At 48.3% G+C, this 25,170-nt stretch overlaps 1 protein-coding gene across 2 annotated transcripts in view; it reads right to left on the reverse strand.

The window, feature by feature from the left end:
• The window catches only part of cdk15 (cyclin-dependent kinase 15), a 152,861-nt gene that overhangs the window by 4,977 nt on the left and 122,714 nt on the right, over positions 1 to 25,170 (reverse strand). The window contains exons 12-14 of one of the 2 annotated variants that reach the window (XM_072481638.1): positions 19,594 to 19,642; positions 13,943 to 14,082; positions 1,593 to 1,714 (exon numbers count right to left, since the gene is read on the reverse strand). In XM_072481638.1, the coding sequence (XP_072337739.1) occupies positions 1,614 to 1,714; positions 13,943 to 14,082; positions 19,594 to 19,642 (290 nt within the window). In that variant the 3' untranslated portion in view covers positions 1,593 to 1,613. The remainder of the gene's footprint in view (positions 1 to 1,592; positions 1,715 to 13,942; positions 14,083 to 19,593; positions 19,643 to 25,170) is intronic. The other variant, XM_072481644.1, reaches the window with a different exon arrangement.

Genomic DNA, 25,170 nt, shown 5'->3' on the forward strand with positions numbered 1-25,170 from the left:
CTGAGAAAATCCTTCTCCTCATCTCCGTTTTCAATGAGTGGCACCTTATTTTTAAACAGTGACCCCTAGTTCTAGATTGTCCCACAAGATGAAACATTGTCTCCACATCCACCCCTCAGGTCGCCTCTTACTCTTCTAAACTCCAATGGATACAAGCAGAGCCTGTCCAACCTTTCCTCATAAGACAACCCGCCCATTCCTGCTATTAGTTTAGTAAACATTCACTAAACTGCTTCCAACGCATTTACACCCTTCCGTAAATAAGGAGACCAATACTGTACACAATACCCCAGATATGCTCTCACCAGTGCCCTGTATAATTGAAGCATAACCTCCCTCACAATAAACAATAACATGCTATTAATTAGCTTTCTATTTACTTGCTGTACCTGTATATTAGCCTTTTGTTCCTCTGAATCCCAGAGCTCTGCAATCTCTCACCATTCAGATAAGCTTTTTTATTCTTCCTGTCAAAATGAACAATCCACATGTTCCCACATTATACTCCATTTGTCAGATCTTTGCTCACTCTCTTAACCTATTTAAATTCCTTTGTAGTCTCCTTACGTCCTTTTCACAATTTACTTCCCTACATAAGTTTGTGTCATCAGCAAATCTAGGAGCCGTCCCTTCATCCAAATAATTTCTATCAATTGTAAAAGTTGAGGCCCTAGACTGATCCATGTGGCATACCACACATCACATCCTGCCAACCAGAGGAAGACCCATTTATGCCAATTCTCTGCTTCTTGCTAGCCAGCTAATCTCCAATCCAAGCCAATATGGAGGATTTCATCCTAGTCAAGCTTGAAAACCATATACTAGATGCACGCAAATGTTCAAATAGACGATTGCTTTGTGGAAGGAAGGCGCAAAGAGACTCTACAATCAGTGCAAAAGCAAAAAGGGAGCGGCCTCAGTACCCAGATCAAGGAGGCAACCCATCTGGGCTTCCTGTTCATTATCATTGTCCGATACCTCATTCTGGTAAATAAATTGAGGCTGCTGAAGGAAATGTTGGCAGAACATTGCAGCCTTTTAAAAAATTCTTTCATGGGATGTGGGCATTGCTGGCCAGGTCAGCATCTATTGTCCATCCCTAATTGCCCTCGAGAAGGTGGCGGTGAGCTGCCTTTTTGAACCACTGCAGTGCATGTGGTGGAGGTACATCCACTGTGCTGTGAGTAACAACAAGGAACACGTTTAAGATTCTTCAAATATTACAGTGGGAACCCAGGGAGGGAGAGGCAGAGAGAGAGAGATGTTCATTTTTGTTCTTGTTAAATCACTGCCATTTCCATGGAGGAACCTGAGTCCCAGGTTGAGCCTCACTGTATGAGAGAGACTTACCCTATCGATGCTCAGAAAATATTGTTGAAGAGGTTTGTGTCAACAGGCCGATGAGGACGGTATTGCCCAGGGAGCCTAGCTGACCCAGTCAGCCTCCCCATCCCAGATTGACAGTCAGCTCTGAGTCCCAGACTCTCTGGCTTTGGAAATAACCCTCCCCCTCTTCCCCCACCACCCATTTTAAGCAGCTTTTTCCCATGCCCTCCTGGGGGGTTGCGGTAAGACCCCGCTCCGTGCCTCACCTGTCCTGTTCTCTCCCCACGTCAGGCAAGAATTGAGGTGCACCTGACCTTCCGAAAGGGATGAAAAGCATTCCTGGCCTCAGGCTCCAGGCGAACTCCAGTCACGCTAAAGATGGAAACCACTGCAAGAGAAAGAATGGCAGCAGCATTGCGGGGCATGAAGGAGAGTGCTGTGGACCCAATACCTGGCGTAGCACTAAAAATACAATTCAGATACCGACAGTGTCTCGTGGGATGCGTGAAGCTCAATTCCTTCACAAAAGATTAATACTGTGCCCTCTGCTACCGGCACTGCCAACCTATCCTGCACCCCCTCACACACAGTGGAAATGACAATGGTGCTGACATTGAGGGGAGTCTCTGACCCATCGGAGTGGGTATATTTGGGACGGTGTGGGGGGGGTGGGGGGGAATTACATCTGGAGTAAGCGACAGGACAGCACAGGGTGGGCGGGAGTGACAGTGTGGCACAGGGTAGGAGGGAGAGAGGGTGGGAGAGTGAGAGTGGCACAGGGTGGGAGAGAGAGAGTGGCACAGAATGGGGGGGGGAAGAGAGAGAGTGGTACAAGGTGGAAGGGAGAGGGGGTGGGAGAGAGAAAGTGGCACAGGATGGGAGACAGTGGCATAGGGTGGGAGCGAGAGACAGAGAGTGGCAAAGGGTGGGAGAGAAAGAGAGTGGCACAGGGTGGGAGAGAAAGAAAGTGGCACAGGGTGTGAGAGAAAGAAAGTGGCACAGGGTGGGAGAGAAAGAGAGTGTGACACAGGGTTCTACCAGAAATTGCAGGTTTCACTCCAGCACAGTGAGTATTTATGTAATCGTCCCCTCACCTCCTCTTGGCAGGGAAATGTTGCTAATGGACATATGGCCAAGTTCAACATGAGGCTCACTGACAGGGCAAGAGCAGTGCAGAAGGAGGACGCTGAGTTATCGCCGGTGAAATGCTTCACTAAATACAAAGCACCTGCAACTCCTCCCTCACCTTCTCCAGGGGAAAATATTTGGTTACTGTTTGTGAGAGGTTATTCTCCACTGTGCGGATGTTCACTGAATCACATCAGGATGGGGAATAGCTGTCTCATCTGAGATACAAAGTGACTGGCATCAGCTGCAGCAGCTTCCTGCTGTTCAGTGACTCCTTGCTGGATAGCAGAGAGGGGAGCAGCAGAGCCGAACATGACAAAGATATTCAGCAGGAGGCGGAGGACGATGAGGGCACCATACAGCTAGCTGCTCAGATTTCCTCTTTATTCTTTCATGGGATCTGGGTGTCGCTGGCTGGCCCAGCATTTGTTGTCCATCCCCAAATGTCCTTGCATTGAACGGCTTGCCAGGCCATTTCAGAGGGCAGTTTAGAGTCCAGAAGACCACAACATATGGGAGTAGAATTAGGCAATTCAGCCCATCGAGTCTGTTCCATCATTTGATCATGGCTGATATGTTCCTCATCCGCATTCTCCTGCCTTCTCCTCAAAACGTCTGATCTCCTTTTTAACCAAGAACCCCCCTTTTTAATCAAGAACACCAGATTTGTGCTTGAGGTGCTGTTACCTCCAGGGCTACAGACCAAGAGCTGGAAGGGGGAATTAGACAGAATAGTTCTTTCTTAGAACATAAGTACTAGGAGCAGGAGGAGGCAATTTAGCCTCTCGAGCCTGCCCCATCGTTCAATACGATCATGGCTGATCTCATCCTGGCTTCAACTCCACATCCTGCCCGTTCTCCACACCCTTCAACCCATTATTTAAAAAAAATATATATTTTTATTAGAGTATTTGCGATTTTTATAATAATAACAAAAACAGCGACATAAACATGGTACAATAAACATTCCCACAACATCACAATCTTCACCCCCCCCATAAAACAAGAGTCTGCCCCCCCCCCCCCCGCCAACTTTGGAATTCTGCTTCTGCTGACACTTTAATTTTCCCCGAGAAAGTCGACGAACGGCTGCCACCTCCGGGTGAACCCAAACCTTGACCCTCTTAAGGCGAACTTTATTTTCTCCAGACTGAGAAACCCAGCCATGTCACTAACCCAGGTCTCTACACTCGGGGGCTTCGAGTCCCTCCACATTAACAAGATCCGTCTCCGGGCTACCAGGGAGGCAAAGGCCAAGACGTCGGCCTCTTTCCCCCCCTGAACTCCCGGCTCTTCAGACACTCCAAAGATCACTACTTCTGGACTCGGCGCCACCCGTGTTTTGAGACATTGCCTTAGCAAAACACTGCCAAAACCCTCTGAGCTTCGGGCATGCCCAAGACATGTGGACATGATTTGCTGGGCTTCCCGCGCACCTCGCACACCTGCCCTCGATGCAGTCATGTGTGCCGGTGGACTACCTTGAACTGTATCAGGCTACGCCTGGCACATGATGAGGATGTATTAACCCTGCTTAGGGCATCCGCCCACAGATCCTCCTCTATCACTCCCCCTAGCTCGTCTTCCCACTTGCCCTTGAGCTCCTCCACCGGAGTTTCCTCTGATTCCAAAAGTTCCTGGTAGATATCTGATGCCTTCCCCCTCTCCCACCCATGTACTGGAGACCACTCTGTCCTGTATCCCCTGTGGCAGCAGCAACAGGAAGGCCGGAACCTGCCTTCTCAAGAAGTCTCGTACCTGCAGATACCTAAACCCATTCCCTGCTGGCAATTCAAATTTATCCTCCAAGGCTTTCAAGCTGGGGAAGCTCCTGTCTATAAATAGGTCCCCCATCATTCAAATTCCTGCCCTTTGCCAACTCCGGAACCCGCCATCTGGCCTACCCGGTACAAACCGATGATTATTATAAATCGGGGTGCAAACCGATGCTCCCTCCACTCTCTTATATCACCTCCACTGCCCCCAGATTCTCAGAGCCGCCACCACCACCGGACCTGTGGAGTATCGGGCCGGCGAGAACGGAAGAGGTGCCGTTATCCATACTCCCAGACTGGTGTCTTTGCATGACGCCGCTTCCATCCGCTCCCACACCGACCCCTCCCCCACTACCCACTTCCTGATCATGGCTATATTAGCCGCCCAGTAGTAATTGCAGAAGTTCGGCAGCGCCAACACACCCTCGCCCGACTGCACTCCAGCAACACTTTCTTCACTCGCGGGGTTTTATCCGCCCACACAAAGCCGGAGATAACCTTATTCACCCGCTTGGAAAAGGCCTTTGGGATGAAGATGGGGAGGCACTGAAAGACAAACAGAAATCTGGGAGGACTGTCATCTTCACGGTCTGTACCTCCCCGCCAGTGATAGCGGGAGCATGTCCCATCACTTAAAGTCCCCTTCCATTTGTTCGACTAGCCGGGATTGGTTTAACTTTTGCAGTGCCTCCCATTCCCGGGTCACCTGGATTCCCAGATATCGAAAGCTCTTCCCTACCATTCTAAGCGGCAGCTCTCCCAGTCTCTTCTCCTGTCCTCTCCCCTATATTGCGAACATCTCACTTTTTCCCATGTTCAATTTATACCCCGACAAATTACCAAATTCCCCTGGGATCCACATAACGTTCCCCAGCACCTCCCACAGGTAATCCCACTCCATCCGATCAAAAACCTTCTCCGCATCCATCGCAACCACCACCTCCATCTCCCCTCCTTCCGAGGCCTTCATAATAACATTTAAAAGCCTTCGAAAATTGCCATGAGTTGCCTGCCCTTTACAAATCCTGTCTGGTCTTCCCCTATCACCCCTGGTACACAGTCCTCTATCCTTGTGGCCAGTATCTTAGCCAGCAGTTTGGCATCCACATTTAGTAGAGAAATCGGCCTGTATGACCCGCATTGCTCCGGATCCTTCTCCCATTTCAGGATCAATGAAATTGAGGCCTGCGACATTGTTGGGGGGAGGACTGCGTTCTCTCTTGCTTCATTAAATGTCCTCACCAGCAGTGGGCTCAATGTCTCCGAAAACTTCTTATAGAATTCCACCGGGTCGCTGTCTTCTGGAAGCCCTTCCAGAAAAAAGGTGTACCCACTATCTCATTCCTTCAGATGGCCTGCTCCTGTATGTCACGTCATACTGAGAGCAGCAATGATAATGCCCTTTAGAGTATCTGGGCAAGAGAAAACTGGGCCATCAGAACATGAGGCAGTGTGTGAGGGTCCAACTGAGGTTGGAAGTGGGGAGGCAGCGGGGAGAATGAGGATGTTTTAAGTGGACTCCACAATCCCATACTTGCCTTTCACATTCATCCCTGTCATGGCCCAGCCACACTGGCCTGCTCACAGTGCGCAGGACTGCACTTTGGACACATTCCTGGCTCTCCCACTTCTACCCTTGGCAGACTTAGAGTCATCCAATGTCAGCTGCCAGTGACTTTAAGCAAGTCCCTTATCACGGCTGGGCTTGCCAACCTACACTATCTCCCAGCCAAGCTACATCGTGACTTTAAAATTCTTATCCTTTTTCTCAAACCCCTCCATTGAATCGCCCCCTTTGTACCTCTGTAATCCCCTCCAGTCCCACAAACCTCCACGGTATTGTTCTCCTCTAATTCTGGCCTCTTGTTCATTCCTGGTTATAATCGCTCCACCGTTAGTGGCCGTGCCTTTAGTTACCTGGGCCCCAAGTTCTGAAATTCCCTCCCGAAACCACCCCATTTAGCTCACTTTCCTCCTTTCAGACACTTCCTGAAAACCTTCCCTTTCAAACAAAACAAAGAACAAAGAAATGTGCAGCACAGGAACAGGCCCTTCGGCCCTCCAAGCCCGTGCCGACCATGCTGCCCGACTAAACTACAATCTTCTACACTTCCTGGGTCCGTATCCCTCTATTCCCATCCTATTCATGTATTTGTCAAGATGCCCCTTAAATGTCACTATCGTCCCTGCTTCCACCACCTCCTCCGGTAGCGAGTTCCAGGCACCCACTACCCTCTGCGTAAAAAACTTGCCTCGTACATCTACTCTAAACCTTGCCCCTCTCACCTTAAACCTATGCCCCCTAGTAATTGACCCCTCTACCCTGGGGAAAAGCCTCTGACTATCCACTCTGTCTATGCCCCTCATAATTTTGTATACCTCTATCAGGTCTCCCCTCAACCTCCTTCATTCCAGTGAGAACAAACCGAGTTTATTCAACCGCTCCTCATAGCCAATGCCCTCCATACCAGGCAACATTCTGGTAAATCTCTTCTGCACCCTCTCTAAAGCCTCCCCATCCTTCTGGTAGTGTGGCGACCAGAATTGAACACTATACTCCAAGTGTGGCCTAACTAAGGTTCTATACAGCTGCAACATGACTTGCCAATTCTTATACTCAATGCCCCGGCCAATGAAGGCAAGCATGCCGTATGCCTTCTTGACTACCTTCTCCACCTGTGTTGCCCCTTTCAATGACCTGTGGACCTGTACTCCTAGATCTCTTTGACTTTCAATACTCTTGAGGGTTCTACCATTCGCCGTATATTCCCTACCTGCATTAGACCTTCCAAAATGCATTACCTCACATTTGTCCGGATTAAACTCCATCTGCCATCTCTCCGCCCAAGTCTCCAAACAATCTAAATCCTGCTGTATCCTCCGACAGTCCTCATCGCTATCCGCAATTCCACCAACCTTTGTGTCGTCTGCAAACTTACTAATCAGACCAGTTACATTTTCCTCCAAATCATTTATATATACTACAAAGAGCAAAGGTCCCAGCACTGATCCCTGTGGAACACCACTGGTCACAGCCCTCCAATTAGAAAAGCATCCTTCCATTGCTACTCTCTGCCTTCTATGGCCTAGCCAGTTCTGTATCCACCTTGCCAGCTCACCCCTGATCCCGTGTGACTTCACCTTTTGTACTAGTCTACCATGAGGGACCTTGTCAAAGGCCTTACTGAAGTCCATATAGACAACATCCACTGCCCTACCTGCATCAATCATCTTAGGGACCTCCTCGAAAAACTCTATCAAGTTAGTGAGACACGACCTCCCCTTCACAAAACCGTGCTGCCTCTCACTAATACGTCCATTTGCTTCCAAATGGGAGTAGATCCTGTCTCGAAGAATTCTCTCCAGTAATTTCCCTACCACTGAAGTAAGGCTCACCGGCCTGTAGTTCCCGGGATTATCCTTGCTACCCTTCTTAAACAGAGGAACAACATTGGCTATTCTCCAATCCTCCGGGACATCCCCTGAAGGCAGCGAGGATCCAAAGATTTCTGTCAAGGCCTCAGCAATTTCCTCTCCAGCCTCCTTCAGTATTCTGGGGTAGATCCCATCAGGCCCTGGGGACTTATCTACCTTAATATTTTTTAAGACACCCAACACCTCTTCTTTTTGGATCTCAATGTGACCCAGGCTATCTACACACCCTTCTCCAGACTCAACATCTACCAATTTCTTCTCTTTGGTGAATACTGATGCAAAGTATTCATTTAGTACCTCGCCCATTTCCTCTGGCTCCACACATAGATTCCCTTGCCTATCCTTCAGTGGGCCAACCCTTTCCCTGGCTACCCTTTTGCTTTTTATGTACGTGTAAAAAGCCTTGGGATTTTCCTTAACCCTATTTGCCAATGACTTTTCATGACCCCTTCTAGCCCTCCTAACTCCTTGCTTAAGTTCCTTCCTACTTTCCTTATATTCCACGCAGGCTTCGTCTGTTCCCAGCCTTTTAGCCCTGACAAATGCCTCCTTTTTCTTTTTGACGAGGCCTACAATATCTCTCGTCATTCAAGGTTCCCGAAAATTGCCGTATTTATCCTTCTTCCTCACAGGAACATGCCGGTCCTGAATTCCTTTCAACTGCCACTTGAAAGCCTCCCACATGTCAGATGTTGATTTGCCCTCAAACATCCGCCCCCAATCTAGGTTCTTCAGTTCCCGCCTAATATTGTTATAATTAGCCTTCCCCCAATTTAGCACATTCATCCTAGGACCACTCTTATCCTTGTCCACCAGTACTTTAAAACTTACTGAATTGTGGTCACTGTTACCGAAATACTCCCCTACTGAAACATCTACCACCTGGCCGGGCTCATTCCCCAATACCAGGTCCAGTACCGCCCCTTCCCTAGTTGGACTGTCTGCATATTGTTTTAAGAAGCCCTCCTGGATGCTCCTTACAAACTCCGCCCCGTCTAAGCCCCTGGCACTAAGTGAGTCCCAGTCAATATTGGGGAAGTTGAAGTCTCCCATCACCACAACCCTGTTGTTTTTACTCTTTTCCAAAATCTGTCTACCTATCTGCTCCTCTATCTCCCGCTGGCTGTTGGGAGGCCTGTAGTAACCCCCCAACATTGTGACTGCACCCTTCTTATTCCTGATCTCTACCCATATAGCCTCACTGCCCTCTGAGGTGTCCTCTCGCAGTACAGCTGTGATATTCTCCCGAACCAGTAGCGCAACTCCACCTCCCCTTTTACATCCCCCTCTATCCCGCCTGAAACATCTAAATCCTGGAACGTTTAGCTGCCAATCCTGCCCTTCCCTCAACCAGGTCTCTGTAATGGCAACAATATCATAGTTCCAAGTACTAATCCAAGCTCTAAGTTCATCTGCCTTACCCGTAATACCTCTTGCATTAAAACATACGCACTTCAGGCCACCAGACCCGCTGTGTTCAGCAACTTCTCCCTGTCTGCTCTGCCTCAGAGCCACACTGTCCCTATTCCCTAGTTCTCCCTCAATGCTCTCACCTTCTGACCTATTGCTCCCGTGCCCACCCCCCTGCCATACTAGTTTCTGGTCATCTGCCCTCATTGGCACGATTCAATGACCCTCTGGTGACCAGCGTAGATCCAGGCACAGCAGGTGAATCCCAGGAGAGCCCCTAATGGCTCATTTAAATACCTGGACACTGGTTTCATGCAGCGCCCGGGACTCACCGGCTGGGCCTGAGACCTCGCCAAGGCGCCGTTTAGTACTGTCCCACACAAACATGGACCAGGCATAACAGCACCTGGGGTGGGGTTCCTGGTGGTCGGGGACAGGGCAGGGTAGTACTATGGCACTGCCCCTGGCAGCCAGGCACCTTGGCACTGCCACCTGAGCACCCTTTGTAATGTCTGTCTGAAAATAGATGCAGAATTTTCTTGTCTCTCTCGGGACCGAGTATAATCCACTTCAGAATTCCGGCAAATGGTTACTTTGCCGTCTCAGCCCGTTTTTGTTTGTATTTCCTTTTTTAAAAAACATGTCTTATTTAAAAGAGCAATATGTCCTTCTGTAATTCGGGGCTGCACTGCATTGTCGTGACAGTGCGAGTGAATGCAGAGACTGTGAAGGATCAGCTCATTTGCAAGGTCAGTGGGTGTGAGGACCCAGAAGGCCGAATCTGGCAGTGGAGGTGATGTATGCAGCGGGATGCAGGTGACTGTGCAATTGTGTCCACCTTCCCTGGTCTGGTTAGATCATTGAACCTCTCCCTGCACTGCACCCAGAAGTGTTGCATGAGGCACTTGCTGTTTACCTCCTGGGCAATCTCCATCCATTACCTTCTTTTTTTTGCCTCCTGCTGCTGGAGGATAGGACATCCCTCAGCCCTCTCACAGCCCCCCGGCAGCCCATCAAGGGAGGGCCCTTGAATGTCTCAACTCTGATTCTGCAACTGCCTCCTCCCTTCTTCCCAATTCCAACACCTCCAAATTCCAGCTTTGTTTTGGCCCTTTAAATACCAAAGTAGCGATCAGTTCCTGAACACACCAGTGTCGCGGATTGGAAAGGAAACACAGAAATTAAAACGTGTGGTCCAGTTAAAAAAACCCTGAAGTACACGCTCAACATACTCCCAGATTGTCCATGTGACATGACAGGGCACACCTCTCTGGATATTTCCCCGTTGATATTGGGCCCAGTATTAGCTGTCTTACAGAACTGGTCTGTCACACAAACTACACGACTCACGCACACTCTAACAGAAAATCAATTTGGTCATTATCCACCTGGAGTATTCACTCAAAATTTGCCAATTTCCCCAAAGTCCAAATTTATTATTTTTTCAATTATAAGTTACGCATCATTTTTTTCTTTTTTCTTTTAAGTTATTACTTCTTCAGGTCTCTGACCCACAGTACCACAACCTCCACCATGGGGAGGGCAAGGAATCAGCTGGGATGGGGGTCAAACCCCGTGCTGTGGAAACCAATCGGATCCACACCGGCCGTCCAGCCAACTGAGCCAACTAGCTCCCCCAAGGAGCCAGAGTATCTGTGTCAGCATACACCTTTACATGCATGTTGTAGTCTTGAACTATGGACAGGGATGGTAGAGGCTACAATGTTCTTTCCATCACATGGCTGCCCAGGAATCTCTGCCATTCTTACTGCTAGCCATTAGTGTGTTGGAAGGATTTACAAGTTGATAATAAACCTTTTTGGTTGCGCTATGAATGTACCCTCCTTGGCTGTTAAGTCCTGGAGTGAGATTCGGACCTGGAGCACCTGGCCCAGAGGCAAGAACACTCCCCACTGCCCCACAAGGCTTCCTTGGTTTTAACTATTGAATGTTGTGACACAAATATCATGGGCATCATCTACTGGCCGCGTTGTGACCGAAAGGCAGCACGGCGTGGCCAATAGATGCTGGGAGGTCCGTCTTCTGGGATCTACTCGGCTCGCCACGCCTCCCGAGATCGAATGCAATCTCGCGATCTGAATCCCGCCCACTGTGGGTGGGACCGCTATCTTGCAAATCTGCATATTAGAGTGAGACAGTTAGTCTAACCCTTCACCTCAGAGATCTCAGGTGAGCACCATTCAGTGCTAGTCTCCACAAACAGGGACCAGACGGAACAGTATTTGTGGGGGTCTCCCAGGGGATCGGAGGTCCCCAGGTGCTTACCCTCTGGGAAGGTGGCACCCTGGCACTGCTGGTGCCACTTGGGCACCACCAACCTGGCACCCTGGTAGTGCCACCTGTGTGCCAGCCAGGCACTGCTAAGGTGGCATTTTCTCGCAACGAGGATTGGACCCGGGGTGCCCTTCGCAGGTGGACAGGGAAGCTCAAGGACCCCCTTATAGGTGAGATGGGGCTTTGGGGGTTGTGCCAGAGGGCTGAGAGGTCAGGACGGCATTTAAAAATGTCATCCTAATCTCACTCTGCACTGAGGAGTTCCGGCGAATCGAGCTCCCCAGTTTAGGAAACGGAACTAAGTGTGGCCTCGTCGGTGCATTCCCCACTGAGGCCCCAAATAGCAGCAGAGTCCTGATAAATAGTGCAGTGTTGGGAAAAAGCCAGCTAAATGTGTCCATTATGGGGCCGTTCCCATTCAGTTAAATCACGCCCCATATTTTACAAGATTTTCTCAATATTACTGTGGTATAGTATGTGTGTGTGACTAATTTAGTTAGACTGAAGACAGACTGCAATGTTAAAAATATCAAAATGGATTAGGTGTGAAAGCAAGGATTTTGAAGTGGAGATGAGCAGTGCTGAAATGGCACTAGTGAGCAGCTTGAGATTTGCATTGGGAAGATGAGGGAGGTGACTAGAAGTTTAACTATTATATTTCAAAGGAAATGTATAGATGGCAAAGATCATAGAACAGAGAGTGCAGAAGGAGGCCATTTGGCCCATCGAGTCTGCACCGACCCACTTAAGCCCTCATTTCCAACCTATCCCCGTAACCCAATAACCCCTCCTAGCCTTTTTGGTCACTAAGGGCAATTTAGCATGGCCAATCCACCTACCCTGCACGTCTTTGGACTGTGGGAGGAAACCGAAGAACCCGGAGGAAACCCACGCAGACATGGTGAGAACGTGCAGACTCCGCACAGATAGTGACCCAGTGGGGAATTGTACCTGGGACCCTGGAGCTGTGAAACCACAGTGCTAGCCACTTGTGTTACCGTGCTGCCCTTCATAAATGAATAAAGCAAAATATTAAGTTTATTTTTACCCAAAAGTTGTAGTCATAGAAAGAACATGAAAGATCTGTATATTCTGGAAAAGGGAACTTCCAAAGGGTTGTAAAACAATGGATTTAAATGTGAAAGGGGAAAATCATACTTCAAGAGAGATTTGAAGTTTAGGTGAGTCTGGTCTTGAGATTCTGAAGAGTATGTGGGCTGAAAACAGACCTATGAATAAAGTAGCCTGCAGCAACCCTCAGAAAAGACAAGGGGCAGGATTCTCCGCGAACGGCGCAATGTCCGCTACCCGGCCCCAAAATCGGTGCGGATCAGTCCGGCGCCGGGCTGCCCCAAAGGTGTGGAGAATTCCGCACCTTTAGGGGCCAAGCCCTCACCTTGAGGGGCTAGGCCCGCGCCGGAGCGGTTTCCGTTCCACCGGCTGGCGGGAAAGGCCTTTGGCGCCACGCCAGCCGGAGGCGAAAGGTCTTCACTGGGCGACGCATGCGCGGGGGTGTCAGCGGACGCTCACGGCATCCCCGCGCATGCGGAGGGGAGGGGGTCTCTTCTGCCTCCGCCATAGTGAAGACCATGGCGAAGGCGGAAGAAAAAGAGTCCCCCCATGGCACAGGCCCGCCCACAGATCGGTGGGCCCCGATCGCGGGCCAGGCCACCGTGGGGGCACCCCCCGGGGCCAGATCGCCCCGCGCCCCCCCCAGGACCCCGGAGCCTGCCCGTGCCGCCTTGTCCCGCCGTTGAAAAGGAGGTCTAATCCACGCCGGCTGGCGAGGTTTGACAGCGGCGGGACTTCGGCCCATCGCAGGCCGGAGAATCGCCAGGGGTGGGCCCGCCGACCAGCGCAATTCCCGCCGACCGGTGCGGCGCGATTCCCGCCCCCGCCGAATCTCTGGTGGCGGAGAATTCGGGACACGCCGGGGGCGGGATTCACGCCAGCCCCCGGCGATTCTCCGACCCGGTGGGGGGGGGGTCGGAGAATCGCGCCCAAGGATTGTATCAAGTGAGAGAGGAAGAACCCTTAGTAATACTTAACCTTGTAGCAACAGTGGATGTTGTGGTAATCTGTGAGAATTGTTGCCTAAACGGGGTATTTAGCTCTGAGTTTAATCAAGCTGAAATATTTTGGGAAATGTTTGTAGAACAACTGTTAACTGTTTAAACGTAATCTTGTGTGTTTAAGTTTTCTTTTTTAATAATTGTTTAAACTTAATATTTTAAATCTCCAAAAGTGATTTGAATTTTTTGCACCTGGCTTGAGTGTAGATACCTTCTCAAAATAAGTTGCAAACTGCAAACTATTGTGATAACTTGTTCAAGTTTTCCTTTGGGATTTGGGCAACCCTGGCATTACCACCTGGTACATCATTACAATGTTCGATTGTTCAATGGTGGCTCATTTTACTGTGACTATTCTCCACATTGCTCACATTTCCATTGCCACTCTCCCTGGTGACTGTTCTCACTCAATCCTGATAGTCTATATATTTCCTGATAGTCTATATATTTGTGCGCAGCAGAGCAAATATAGGTTTGTAACAGGAATGAACATGTACATACTGTCAGGAAGCTGGAACAAGGCAAGGGGTAGACTGCTGAAGTACTCGTGTGCCAGGGCATCCTCTGCGGAACTCCTGTCCCGTGGATAGCACTGGAGGAGCTGTGATGTTAAAGACTCTGCTTGTGGAACCAGGCCTAGTCTGAGCAAAGGGAACAGACAGGTCATTAGGAGAGACTGAGTGCTACAATGCAGCAACACACTCAAAATCAAAAGCTTGTATTTATATAGAACCCTCAATGTAGTAAGGAGTGCTTCACGGGAACATTAGTGATAGACAAAACTGGACATTGAGCTGCATAAAGAGATATTAGGACAAATCATGGAGGGGTCAATTTTAAAAAGACTCTTCTTGGAGGGGAGAGGTGGGAAGATTTAGGGAAGGAATTCCAAAGCTTAGGGTCTTGGCAGATAGAGAAAAGACAGAGAGAGGGAGAGGCTGAGAGAAAGACAGACAGAGAGAGAGAGACAGGCGGAGAATGAGAGTCAGAGAGAGAGTGAGAGTCAGAGAGAGAGTGAGAGTCAGAGAGAGAGTGAGAGGCAGAGAGAGAGTGAGAGGCAGAGAGAGGGTGAGAGGCAGAGAGAGAGTGAGAGTCAGAGAGAGAGTGAGAGGCAGAGAGAGAGTGAGAGGCAGAGAGAGAGTGAGAGGCAGAGAGAGAGTGAGAGGCAGAGAGAGAGTGTGAGGTAAAGAGAGTGAGAGGCAGAGAGAGTGAGAGAGAGGCAGAGTGGGAGAGAGAGAGGCAGAGAGGGAGAGAGACAGGGAGCGAGAGAGAGTGGGAGACAGTGAGGGAAAGAGAGAGAGAGAGGAGACACGGTGAGAGAGAGAGTGACACAGCCAGAAACAGAAAGTGAGAGAGACACACAAACAGTGAGGAAGACAGAGTGTCATGGGAGTGTCCCTTTAGAAATGTTTTTGTCTTATCACATGGCTTCAGTGATGTCATTGTGTGGGTGGTGTTGGGCTGTGGCTCTGTGGGTTTTACTTTCGCTATGAGTTTGGACTGGTATGAACTGCACAGATTGAAAGAAGTGTTTCTCTATCTTCATTTTAAAAGCTGTTTCCAGACTACTTGATAACTTAAAAGAGATAATTGCTTTCTGGAAGGAATTCAAATCTGCTGTTTGAAAAGGGGAGCAGAGTATCAATAACAAGTCTTATACCAGTGAGAGTGCCGTGTGCTGGGCCACACCTTTGAAAAGGGGTTTCTAGTTTTACTTGGATTTTGTTATTGAATTGGAACAGTTAAGGGGGTATTCATTAAGGGTTATACATAGATTACTGAAGCTGTGTGGGGTCTTTATGGTTGTAGTTGATAAAAATTCTTAATGTGTGCATTTATGCAAATGTTAACTAAATTCGTAGAATAAAGCTTGTTTTTTGATTAAAAGCACCTAAGAACTCTGATGAATAACACCTGAAAGGCAGGCTCTTGCGCTCATCATAGCCAAATTCAATAAACAGTGAGAGGTCAGGTGAACTCCATAATATACTTTGGTGTTTTCTAAACCCTGGCCCACAACAAATGAAACAAATAAAAGAACGCTAAGGAGAGCCAGCGAGAGGGACAGACAGACAGAGAGAGACAGACAGACAGAAACAGAACGTGAGATAGACAGAGACACAAACGGTGAGGAAGACAGAGAAACAAATAAAAGCACGATAAGGAGAGGCCAGAGAGAGACACACAGAGAGTGAGGAAGACAGAGAGAAAGCAAAAGAGGGATAGAGAAACGGTGTGACACAGACAGAGAGGGACACAGGTGGAGTGAGAGAGAAAAAGACAGAGAAAGACACAGAGAGACAGAGAGAGAAACAACAAAACACAGAGACAGAGAGAGGGAAAATCAAAGTCAGGGATGGAAAGACAGAAGGAGCTTTAATCTGGGTGACTGTGCAGGTTTGGTTAACATTGGGGGATCTAAAAGCTAGGGAAAATGTGAAGACTTCACACCAGAACACTGGGCTCTCTGAGCTCCATGTGTCTATCTTATCACAGGCACGGGGCATTAGCGACTGCATGTACATGACAATCCTGGCACTCTCAAATCAGCCAGGAGTATTTGCTGACCGTAAGGGTCTTCACTCCCATCAGTCTGCACAAGTGTGCAGACACAGTCAAGTGTTTCTGCGGGTGAGCACTTGATTCCTGGGCTGTCTTCATCCACCCTCCCTAACTTCTCCATGCCACGAAGCAGGGTGACAGGCACCTAGCTCGCAGGCAAGGTATACCCGCTGAAAGATGACGCTGGTGACAGAAAATGGCAGAATGAGACCCGGGAACGAAACAGCGAAAACTGTGTTACCATCGGGCACGTCATCAAACGGCCATCAGCAATGCTGAAGATACGCGCGCTTAGGTGCCTGGACAGATGTGGAGGCAACCTTCAGTTCATACTTGGCGCTGTTTCCGGAATGATCGTGGTGCGCTGTGCTCCACTCATTACACCTGCTGTGTACACCAACTTCAGATAATTCTGAGGGGGAGAAGGGGCATCAGGAGGAGGAAGAGGAGGCAGATGGTGACGTTGATCCTCTTGCTGCCTGCTCCCACTCACTAATACAAAGTTCACATACAAAGCTTGCATCAGCCCGCAGCTGGGAGAATCATAGAATCTACAGTGCAGAAGGAGGCCACTCGGCCCATCGAGTCTGCAATGGCCCCCGGAAAGAGCACCCTACCCCAGGCATTGTAAAACTCGGGGGCACGACCCGCGGGTGGGTGTTGGGAGGGTCGCTGAGCCATCCGTCACGGCGCTCCCGATCGTGCAAATCTGCGCACAACAGCCGCAGCAGCCAGCTGTTTATAACGCCGGCTGCAAGCGGCCTTCAAAATGGCTGCGAACATGTAAAAAAAATGCGGCCGCACTGCGCATGCGTGCCAGATCATAGGCACGCATGCGCCAAACTATGTGCATGCGCGCCGATGATCGGGCACGCATGCGCAGTGCGGCCGTTTTAAAACTTTTTGTTTTACAAGTTCGGGGGGGGGGTTTTATTCATTTATTTTTTTTCATTTATTTAATTCTTTTTGTTTTACAACTTCGGGGGGGGGGGGGGGGTTATTTGATAAAATTTTACAAGGAAAAAATGCACAACTCTGGATAGATGGAGACTCCATACTTTCCAACACCGGAAGTCTTCCCCTTCATCCAACAGGTTCCATTGGAGGAGTGTGTACGAGGGCCAAAGGGACCCAAAACCATTTCCTCCATTTTTGTCAGCAGCAAACGAGGTAAGAGAAAATGGTGGGTAGCGCAGGAAGGCCGGCGTGGGTCGCGAATGTCGGCCGGGTTGGTAAAAATGAGTCCCCTGAAAAAAAGTTTGAAGAACACTGCTCTACCCAAGCCCACGCCTCCACGCTATCCCCGCAACCCAGTAACCCCACCTAACCTTTTTGGACACTAATGGCAGCTTAGCATGGCCAATCCGCCTAACCTGCACATCTTTGGATTATGGGAGGAAACCGGAGGAGGAAACCCACGCAGGCACGGGGAGAAAGTGCAAACTCCGCACAGACAGTGACCCAAGCCGGGAATCGAATCTGGGATCTTGAAGCTGTGAAGCAATTGTGCTAACCACTGTGCTACCGTGCCCCCCCCAGGGAGGTGCATCAGCCTGAGGCTAAACTAACTGGATTTTAATGTATCTGATAGATGAGATCAGTTATTCAAATCTAGGTATTTGTCAGCTTTAAAATAGGGTGTAAACTCACCTTACGTCAATCTTGGACATTGAGTTTATGCTGATGTTGTTTTGACTCGTGCTGTGCTACAATACACTCAAACTGAATTTGTAATCTGAGCTTTAATGATTCTGTCAGTTCGTAACATCTGCTGAATTGTTCTGCTGCTTTTAATGCTTGATAGTAAATGCTGAGCATCGTTTAAACAAGTATCAATAAAGACCGGATTTCATGGTCTGACCGTCCTTGGAACAGATTAACTCATTCATTCAGTTGTTGCTAGATGTGCAAATGGGATTGAATTTGGGCCAATGATGCAAGAGCTCATGCCAACCAAATTTAGGCCTCCAGAAATGTAATTCATCTGTGGAAGTGGGAACTTCCAAACAGTACTTTGATTAGGTGTTTGGGGAGGGGAATAAGGCTGAGTCTCAGGTAGGAATATACCCTGTAAAATAAGCACCCCTACTCCGTCTGACCCTGTCTCACATTGTCTTTATTCAGAGGTGAACAATGAATGGTTCTCTCTGGACAGCAAGGCTGGCGTTGTGTTATGGGTCATTCAGGGAGTCCGGGTTGCTGTGGCAACATGCATTTAGTACTCTTGGAGCTAGGAATGGTGATAGTAGAGGCTCCAATTCCTTTCCATCACATACATATCTGACCAAGAATCTCTCCCACGCTTAACACCTGCATGTGTTGGAAGGATACACAAGTTGATAACCAAATTGTTTTGGCCGTGTTATGAACGCATCGTCCTCGGCCATCAAGTCCTGGGATGGGACTCTAACCTGGAGCTTCTGGTTTAAAGGCAGGGATGCTACCCACTGCATTACAAGACCTCCAATCCGACACCAATCCTGAAATACAATTGTGACTCTTATAGAACCCCTACAGTGCAGAAGGAGGCCATTTGGCCTATGGAGATTGCACCGACCCTCTGAAAGAACACCCTACCTTGGCCCACTCCCCCGTAACCCCACCTGCACACCTTCGGGCACTAAGGGCAATTTAGCAAGACCTAACCTGCACAGCTTTGGACTGTGGGAGGAAACCAGAGGAAACCCACGCAGACACAGGGAGAACGTGCAGACTCCGCACAGTCTCCCATGGCTTGAATTCAACTCGGATCTCTGGCACTGTGAGGTCACCATGCTGCCCTTGCCTGCAGAGACAGAAATCTGACCCCTCAAGTTGCCACTAGCTAAAGAGATTTGAAAAAGGTGGACTAGAGAGTGAGAAGGATACAATTGGAAGTAGAGTATGAAAGAAATTGGGGGGGGGGGGGGGGGGGGGGGGGAGAGAGAGAGAGAGAGAGAGAGAGAGAGAAAAAGAGAGAGTGAGAGGGAAATAAAGAGTTCCAGGTGAGAAGCGAGTGTGGAGTAAGCTGGTGATATTCCCATTTGCACTTTCTGCTCTTTACCTCTATGATACAGGAAAGTTACCTGACGGAATCTGACACCCAGCCACATCAGCAGATATTAGAACATGTGATCAAAGGCTTGGTTAAAGAGGGTAAGTTGAAAGGAGAATCCAATTGATTGAATGATTCAGCAGGGTAGCACAGTGGTTAGCACTGTTGCTTCACAGTGCCAGGGTCCCAGGTTCGATTCCCAGCTGGGTCACTGTCTGTGCGGAGTCTGCACGTTCTCCCTGTGTCTGCGTGGGTTTCCTCCGGGTGCTTCGGTTTGCCCCCACAAGTCCCGAAAGACATGTTGTTAGGTGAATTGGACATTCTGAATTCTCCCTCTGTGTACCCGAACAGGTGCCGGGGTGTGGCGACTAGGGGATTTTCACAGTAACCTCATTGCAGTGTTAATGTAAGCCTAATTGTGACACTAATAAAGATTATTATTATTACATGAAGTCACCAGGGGAGGAGTGGGGAACCTGGGAAGCAGTGTTTCAACTCAAACGGCCACTGTTTACCCCACACTCCCTGTGATAAATTCCTCTGAAAGAACACTCACCTTTTCCAAACATAGCCTAGTTTCTGAGGCGGGTGAGGTATAAAGTGCTCTGTGAGGAGAAAAGAGGAAGAATGACAGGATGGGTCCAACGTCCCCCTCAGAACACCTACATGCAAACCACTTCATATAACATTCCCACACCAACACACAACCAAACGTATTACCACTCCCCACACAGACACACCCACACAGTCCCACAAACGCTTCACCAATGTATCACCCCCAGACTGAACCGCAATATATCACCCAGACTGGACCCAATATATCTCCCAGACTGAACCCCAATATATGACCCAAGACTGAACCCCAATATATCACCCAAACTGAACCCCAATATATCACCCAGAGTGAACCCCAATATATTACCCCCAGACTGAACCCCAGTATATCACCCAGACTGAACCCCAATATATCACCCAAACTGAACCCAATATATCACTCCCAGACTGAACCCCAATATATCTCCCAGACTGAACCCCAATATATTACCCCCAGACTGAACCCCAGTATATCACCCAAACTGTACCCCAATATATCACCCAAATTGAACCCCAATCTATCATTCAGATTGAACCCCAATGTACCTCCCAGACGGATCCCCAATATATCACACCCAAACTGAACCCCAATATATTACCCAGACTGAACCCCAACATATCTCCCAGACTGAACCCCAATATATCACCCAGACTGAACCCCAATATATCTCCCAGACTGAACCCCAATATATCACCCAAACTGAACCCCAATATAACACTCCCAGACTGAACCCCAATATATCACCCAGTCTGAACCCCAATATATCACCCAGACTGAACCCCAATATATCTCCCAGATTGAACCCCAATATATCACTCTTATACTGAACCCCAATATACCACCCAGACCGTACCCCAATATATCACCCGGACTGAACCACAATATATTACCCAGACTGAACCCCAATATATCGCCCAGACTGAACCCCAATATATCTCCCAGACTGAACCCCAATATATCACCCAAACTGAACCACAATATATCACTCCCAGACTGAACCCCAATATATCACCCAGACTGAACCCCAGTATATCTCACAGACTGAACCCCAATATAGCGCCCAAATTGAACCCCAATATATCACCCAAACTGAACCCCAATATATCACTCCCAGACAGAACCCCAATATATCTCCCAGAGTGAACCCCAATATATTACCCCCAGACTGAACCCCAGTATATCACCCAGACTGAACCCCAATATATCACCCAAACTGAACCCCAATATATCACCCAGACTGAACCCCAATATATCACTCCCAGACTGAACCCCAATATATCTCCCAGACTGAACCCCAATATATCACCCAGACTGAACCCCAATATAACACCCAAACTGAACCCCAATATATCACTGCCAGACTGAACCCCAATATATCTCCCAGACTGAACCCCAATATAACACCCAAACTGAACCCCAATATATCACTGCCAGACTGAACCCCAATATATCTCCCAGACTGAACCCCAACATACTACCCTCAGACTGAACCCCAGTATATCACCCAAACTGAACCCCAATATATCACCCAGATTGAACCCCAATATATCACCCAGATTGAACCCCAATATATTACCCAGACGGATCCCTAATATATCAACCAAACTGAACCCCAATATATCACCCAGATTGAACCCCAATATATCTCCCAGACTGAACCCCAATATATCACCCAGACTGAACCCCAATATATCACCCCCAGACTGAACCCCAGTATATCACCCAGGCAGAACCCCAGTATATCTCCCAAACTGAACCCCAATATATCACCCAGATTGAACCCCAATATATCGCCCAGACAGATCCCCAATATATCACCCAAACTGACCCCCAATATATCACCCAGATTGAACCCCAATATATCTCCCAGACTGAACCCCAATATATCACACAGACTGAACCCCAATATATCACCCCAGAATGAACCCCAGTATATCACCCAGACTAAACCCCAATATATCACTCCCAGACTGAACCCCAATATATCTCCCAGACTGAACCCCAATATATTACCCCCAGACTGAACCCCAGTATATCACCCAAACTGTACCCCAATATTGCAACCAAACTGAACCCCAATATATCGCCCAGATTGATGCCCAATATATCTCCCAGACTGAACCCCAATATTTCACCCAAACTGAACCCCAATATATCACTCACAGACTGAACCCCAATATATCTCCCAGACTGAACCCCAATATATTACCCCCACACTGAACCCCAGTATATCACCCAGACTGAACCCCAATATATCACCCAAACTGAACCCCAATATATCACTCCCAGACTGAACCCCAATATATCTCCCAGACTGAAACCCAATGTATTACCCCAGACTGAACCCCAGTATATCACACAAACTGAACCCCAATATATCACCCAGATTGAACCCCAATATATCACCCAGATTGAATCCCAATATATTACCCAGACGGATCTCCAATATATCACCCAAACAGAACCCCAATATATCACCCAGATTGAACGCCAATATATCTCCCAGTCAGAACCCCAATATATCACCCAGACTGAACCCCAATATATCTCACAGACTGAACCCCAATATATCCCTCAGACTGAACCCCAATATATCTCCCAGACTGAACCCCAATATATCACCCATACTGAACCCAATATATCACTCCCAGACAGAACCCCAATATATCTCCCAGACTGAACCCCAATATATCACCCAAACTGAACCCAATATATCACTCCCAGACAGAACCCCAATATATCACCCAGTCTGAACCCCAATATATCACCCCCAGACTGAACCCCGGTATATCACCCAGATTGAACCCCAATATATCACCCAAACTGAACCCCAATGTATCACCCAGATTGAACCCCAATATATCTCCCAGACAGATCCCCAATATATCTCCCAAACTGAACCCCAATATATCACCCAGATTGAACCCCAATATATCACCCAGATTGACCCCAAATCCACTCCCAGACTGAACCCCAATATATCACCCAGACTGAACCCCAATATATCACCCCAGACTGAACCCCAGTATATCACCCCGACTGAACCCCAATATATCACCCAAACTGAACCGCAATATATCACTCCCAGACTGAACCCCAATATATCTCCCAGACAGAACCCCAATATATTACCCCCAGACTGAACCCCAGTATGTCACCCAAACTGTACCCCAATATAGCACCCAAACTGAACCCCAATATACCACCCAGATTGAACCCCAATATATCTCCCAGACTAAACCCCAATATATCTCCCAGACTGAACCGCAATGTATCACCCAGACTGAACCCCAATATACCTCCCAGACTGAACCCCAATATATCTCCCAGACTGAACCGCAATGTACACTCCCAGACTGAACCCCAATATATCACCCAGTCTGAACCCCAAAATATCACCCCCAGACTGAACCCCAGTATATCACCTAGCCTAAACCCCAATATATCACCCAAACTGAACCCCAATATATCACACAAATTGAACCCCAATATATCACCCAAACTGACCCCCAATATTTCACCCAGATTGAATCCCAATATATCTCCCAGACTGAACCCCAATATATCACACAGACTGAACCCCAGTATATCTCCTAAACTGAACCCCAATATACTACCCAGACTGAACCCCAATATATCTCCCAGACTGAACCCCAATATATCACCCAAACTGAACCCCAATATATCACTCCCAGGCTGAACCCCAATACATCACTCCCAGACTGAACCACAATATACCAACCAGACTGAACCCCAATATATCTCCCAGACTGAACCCCAATATATCACTCCTATATTGAACTCCAATATATCACCCAGACTGAACTCCAAGATACCACCCAGACTGAACCCCAATATATCACCCAGACTGAACCCCAATATATCACCCAGGCTGAACCACAATATATCTCCCAGCTGAACCCCAATATATCTCCCAGGATGAACCCCAATATATCACCCAGACTGAACCCCAATATATCACCCAAACTGAACCCCAATATATCACACCCAGACTGAACCCCAATATATCACGCAGACTGAACCCCAATATATCACCCCCAGACTGAACCCCAGTATATCACCCAGACTGAACACCAATATATCACCCAAACTGAACCCCAATATATCACTCCCAGACTGAACCCCAATATATTACCCGCAGATTGAACCCCAGCATGTCACCCAAACTGTACCCCAATATAGCACCCAAACTGAACCCTAATATATCGCCCAGATTGAACCCCAATATAACTCCAAGACTGAACCCCAATATATCACCCAGACTGAACCCCAATATATCACCCAGACTGAACCCCAATATATCACTCCCAGAATGAACCCCAATATATCTCCCAGACTGAACCCCAATATATTACCCCCAGACTGGAACCCCAGTATATCACCCAGACTGAACCCCAATATATCACCCAAACTGAGCCCCAATATATCACCCAAACTGAACCCCAATATATCTCCCAGACTGAAACCCAACATATTACCCCCAAACTGAACCCCAATTTCTCATCCAGATTGAACCCCAATATATCTCCCAGACTGAACCCCAATATATCACCCAGGCTGAACCCCAATATATCTCCCAGACTGAACCCCAATATCACTCCCAGGCTGAACCCCAATATATCACCCAGACTGAACCCCAGTATATCACCCAGACTGAACCCCAATATTTCACCCAAACGGAACCCCAATATATCACCCAAACAGAACCCCAATATATCACTCCCAGACTGAACCCCAATTATATTTCCCAGACAGAACCCCAATATATCACCCAGATTGAACCCCAATATATCACCCCAGACTGAACCCCAGTATATCACCCCGACTGAACCCCAATATATCACCCAAACTGAACCGCAATATATCACCCAAACTGAAACCCAATATATCACCCAGATTGAACCCCAATATATTACAGACGGATCCCCAATATATCTCCCTGACTGAACCCCAATATATCACCCAGACTGAACCCCAATATATCACCCAAACTGAAGCCCAATATATCACCCAAACTGAACCCCAATATATCATTCCCAGACTGAACCCCAATATATATCTCACAGACTGAACCCCAATATATCCCTCAGACTGAACCCCAATATATCTCCCAGACTGAACCCCAATATATCACCCAAACTGAACCCAATATATCACTCCCAGACAGAACCCCAATATATCACCCAGTCTGAACCCCAATATATCACCCCCAGACTGAACCCCGGTATATCACCCAGATTGAACCCCAATATATCACCCAAACTGAACCCCAATGTATCACCCAGATTGAACCCCAATATATCTCCCAGACAGATCCCCAATATATCTCCCAAACTGAACCCCAATATATCACCCAGATTGAACCCCAATATATCACCCAGATTGACCCCAAATCCACTCCCAGACTGAACCCCAATATATCACCCAGACTGAACCCCAATATATCACCGCAGACTGAACCCCAGTATATCACCCCGACTGAACCCCAATATATCACCCAAACTGAACCGCAATATA

This window comes from Scyliorhinus torazame, chromosome 2 (genome assembly GCF_047496885.1).
Source record: "Scyliorhinus torazame isolate Kashiwa2021f chromosome 2, sScyTor2.1, whole genome shotgun sequence".
Taxonomy (NCBI): domain Eukaryota; kingdom Metazoa; phylum Chordata; class Chondrichthyes; order Carcharhiniformes; family Scyliorhinidae; genus Scyliorhinus; species Scyliorhinus torazame.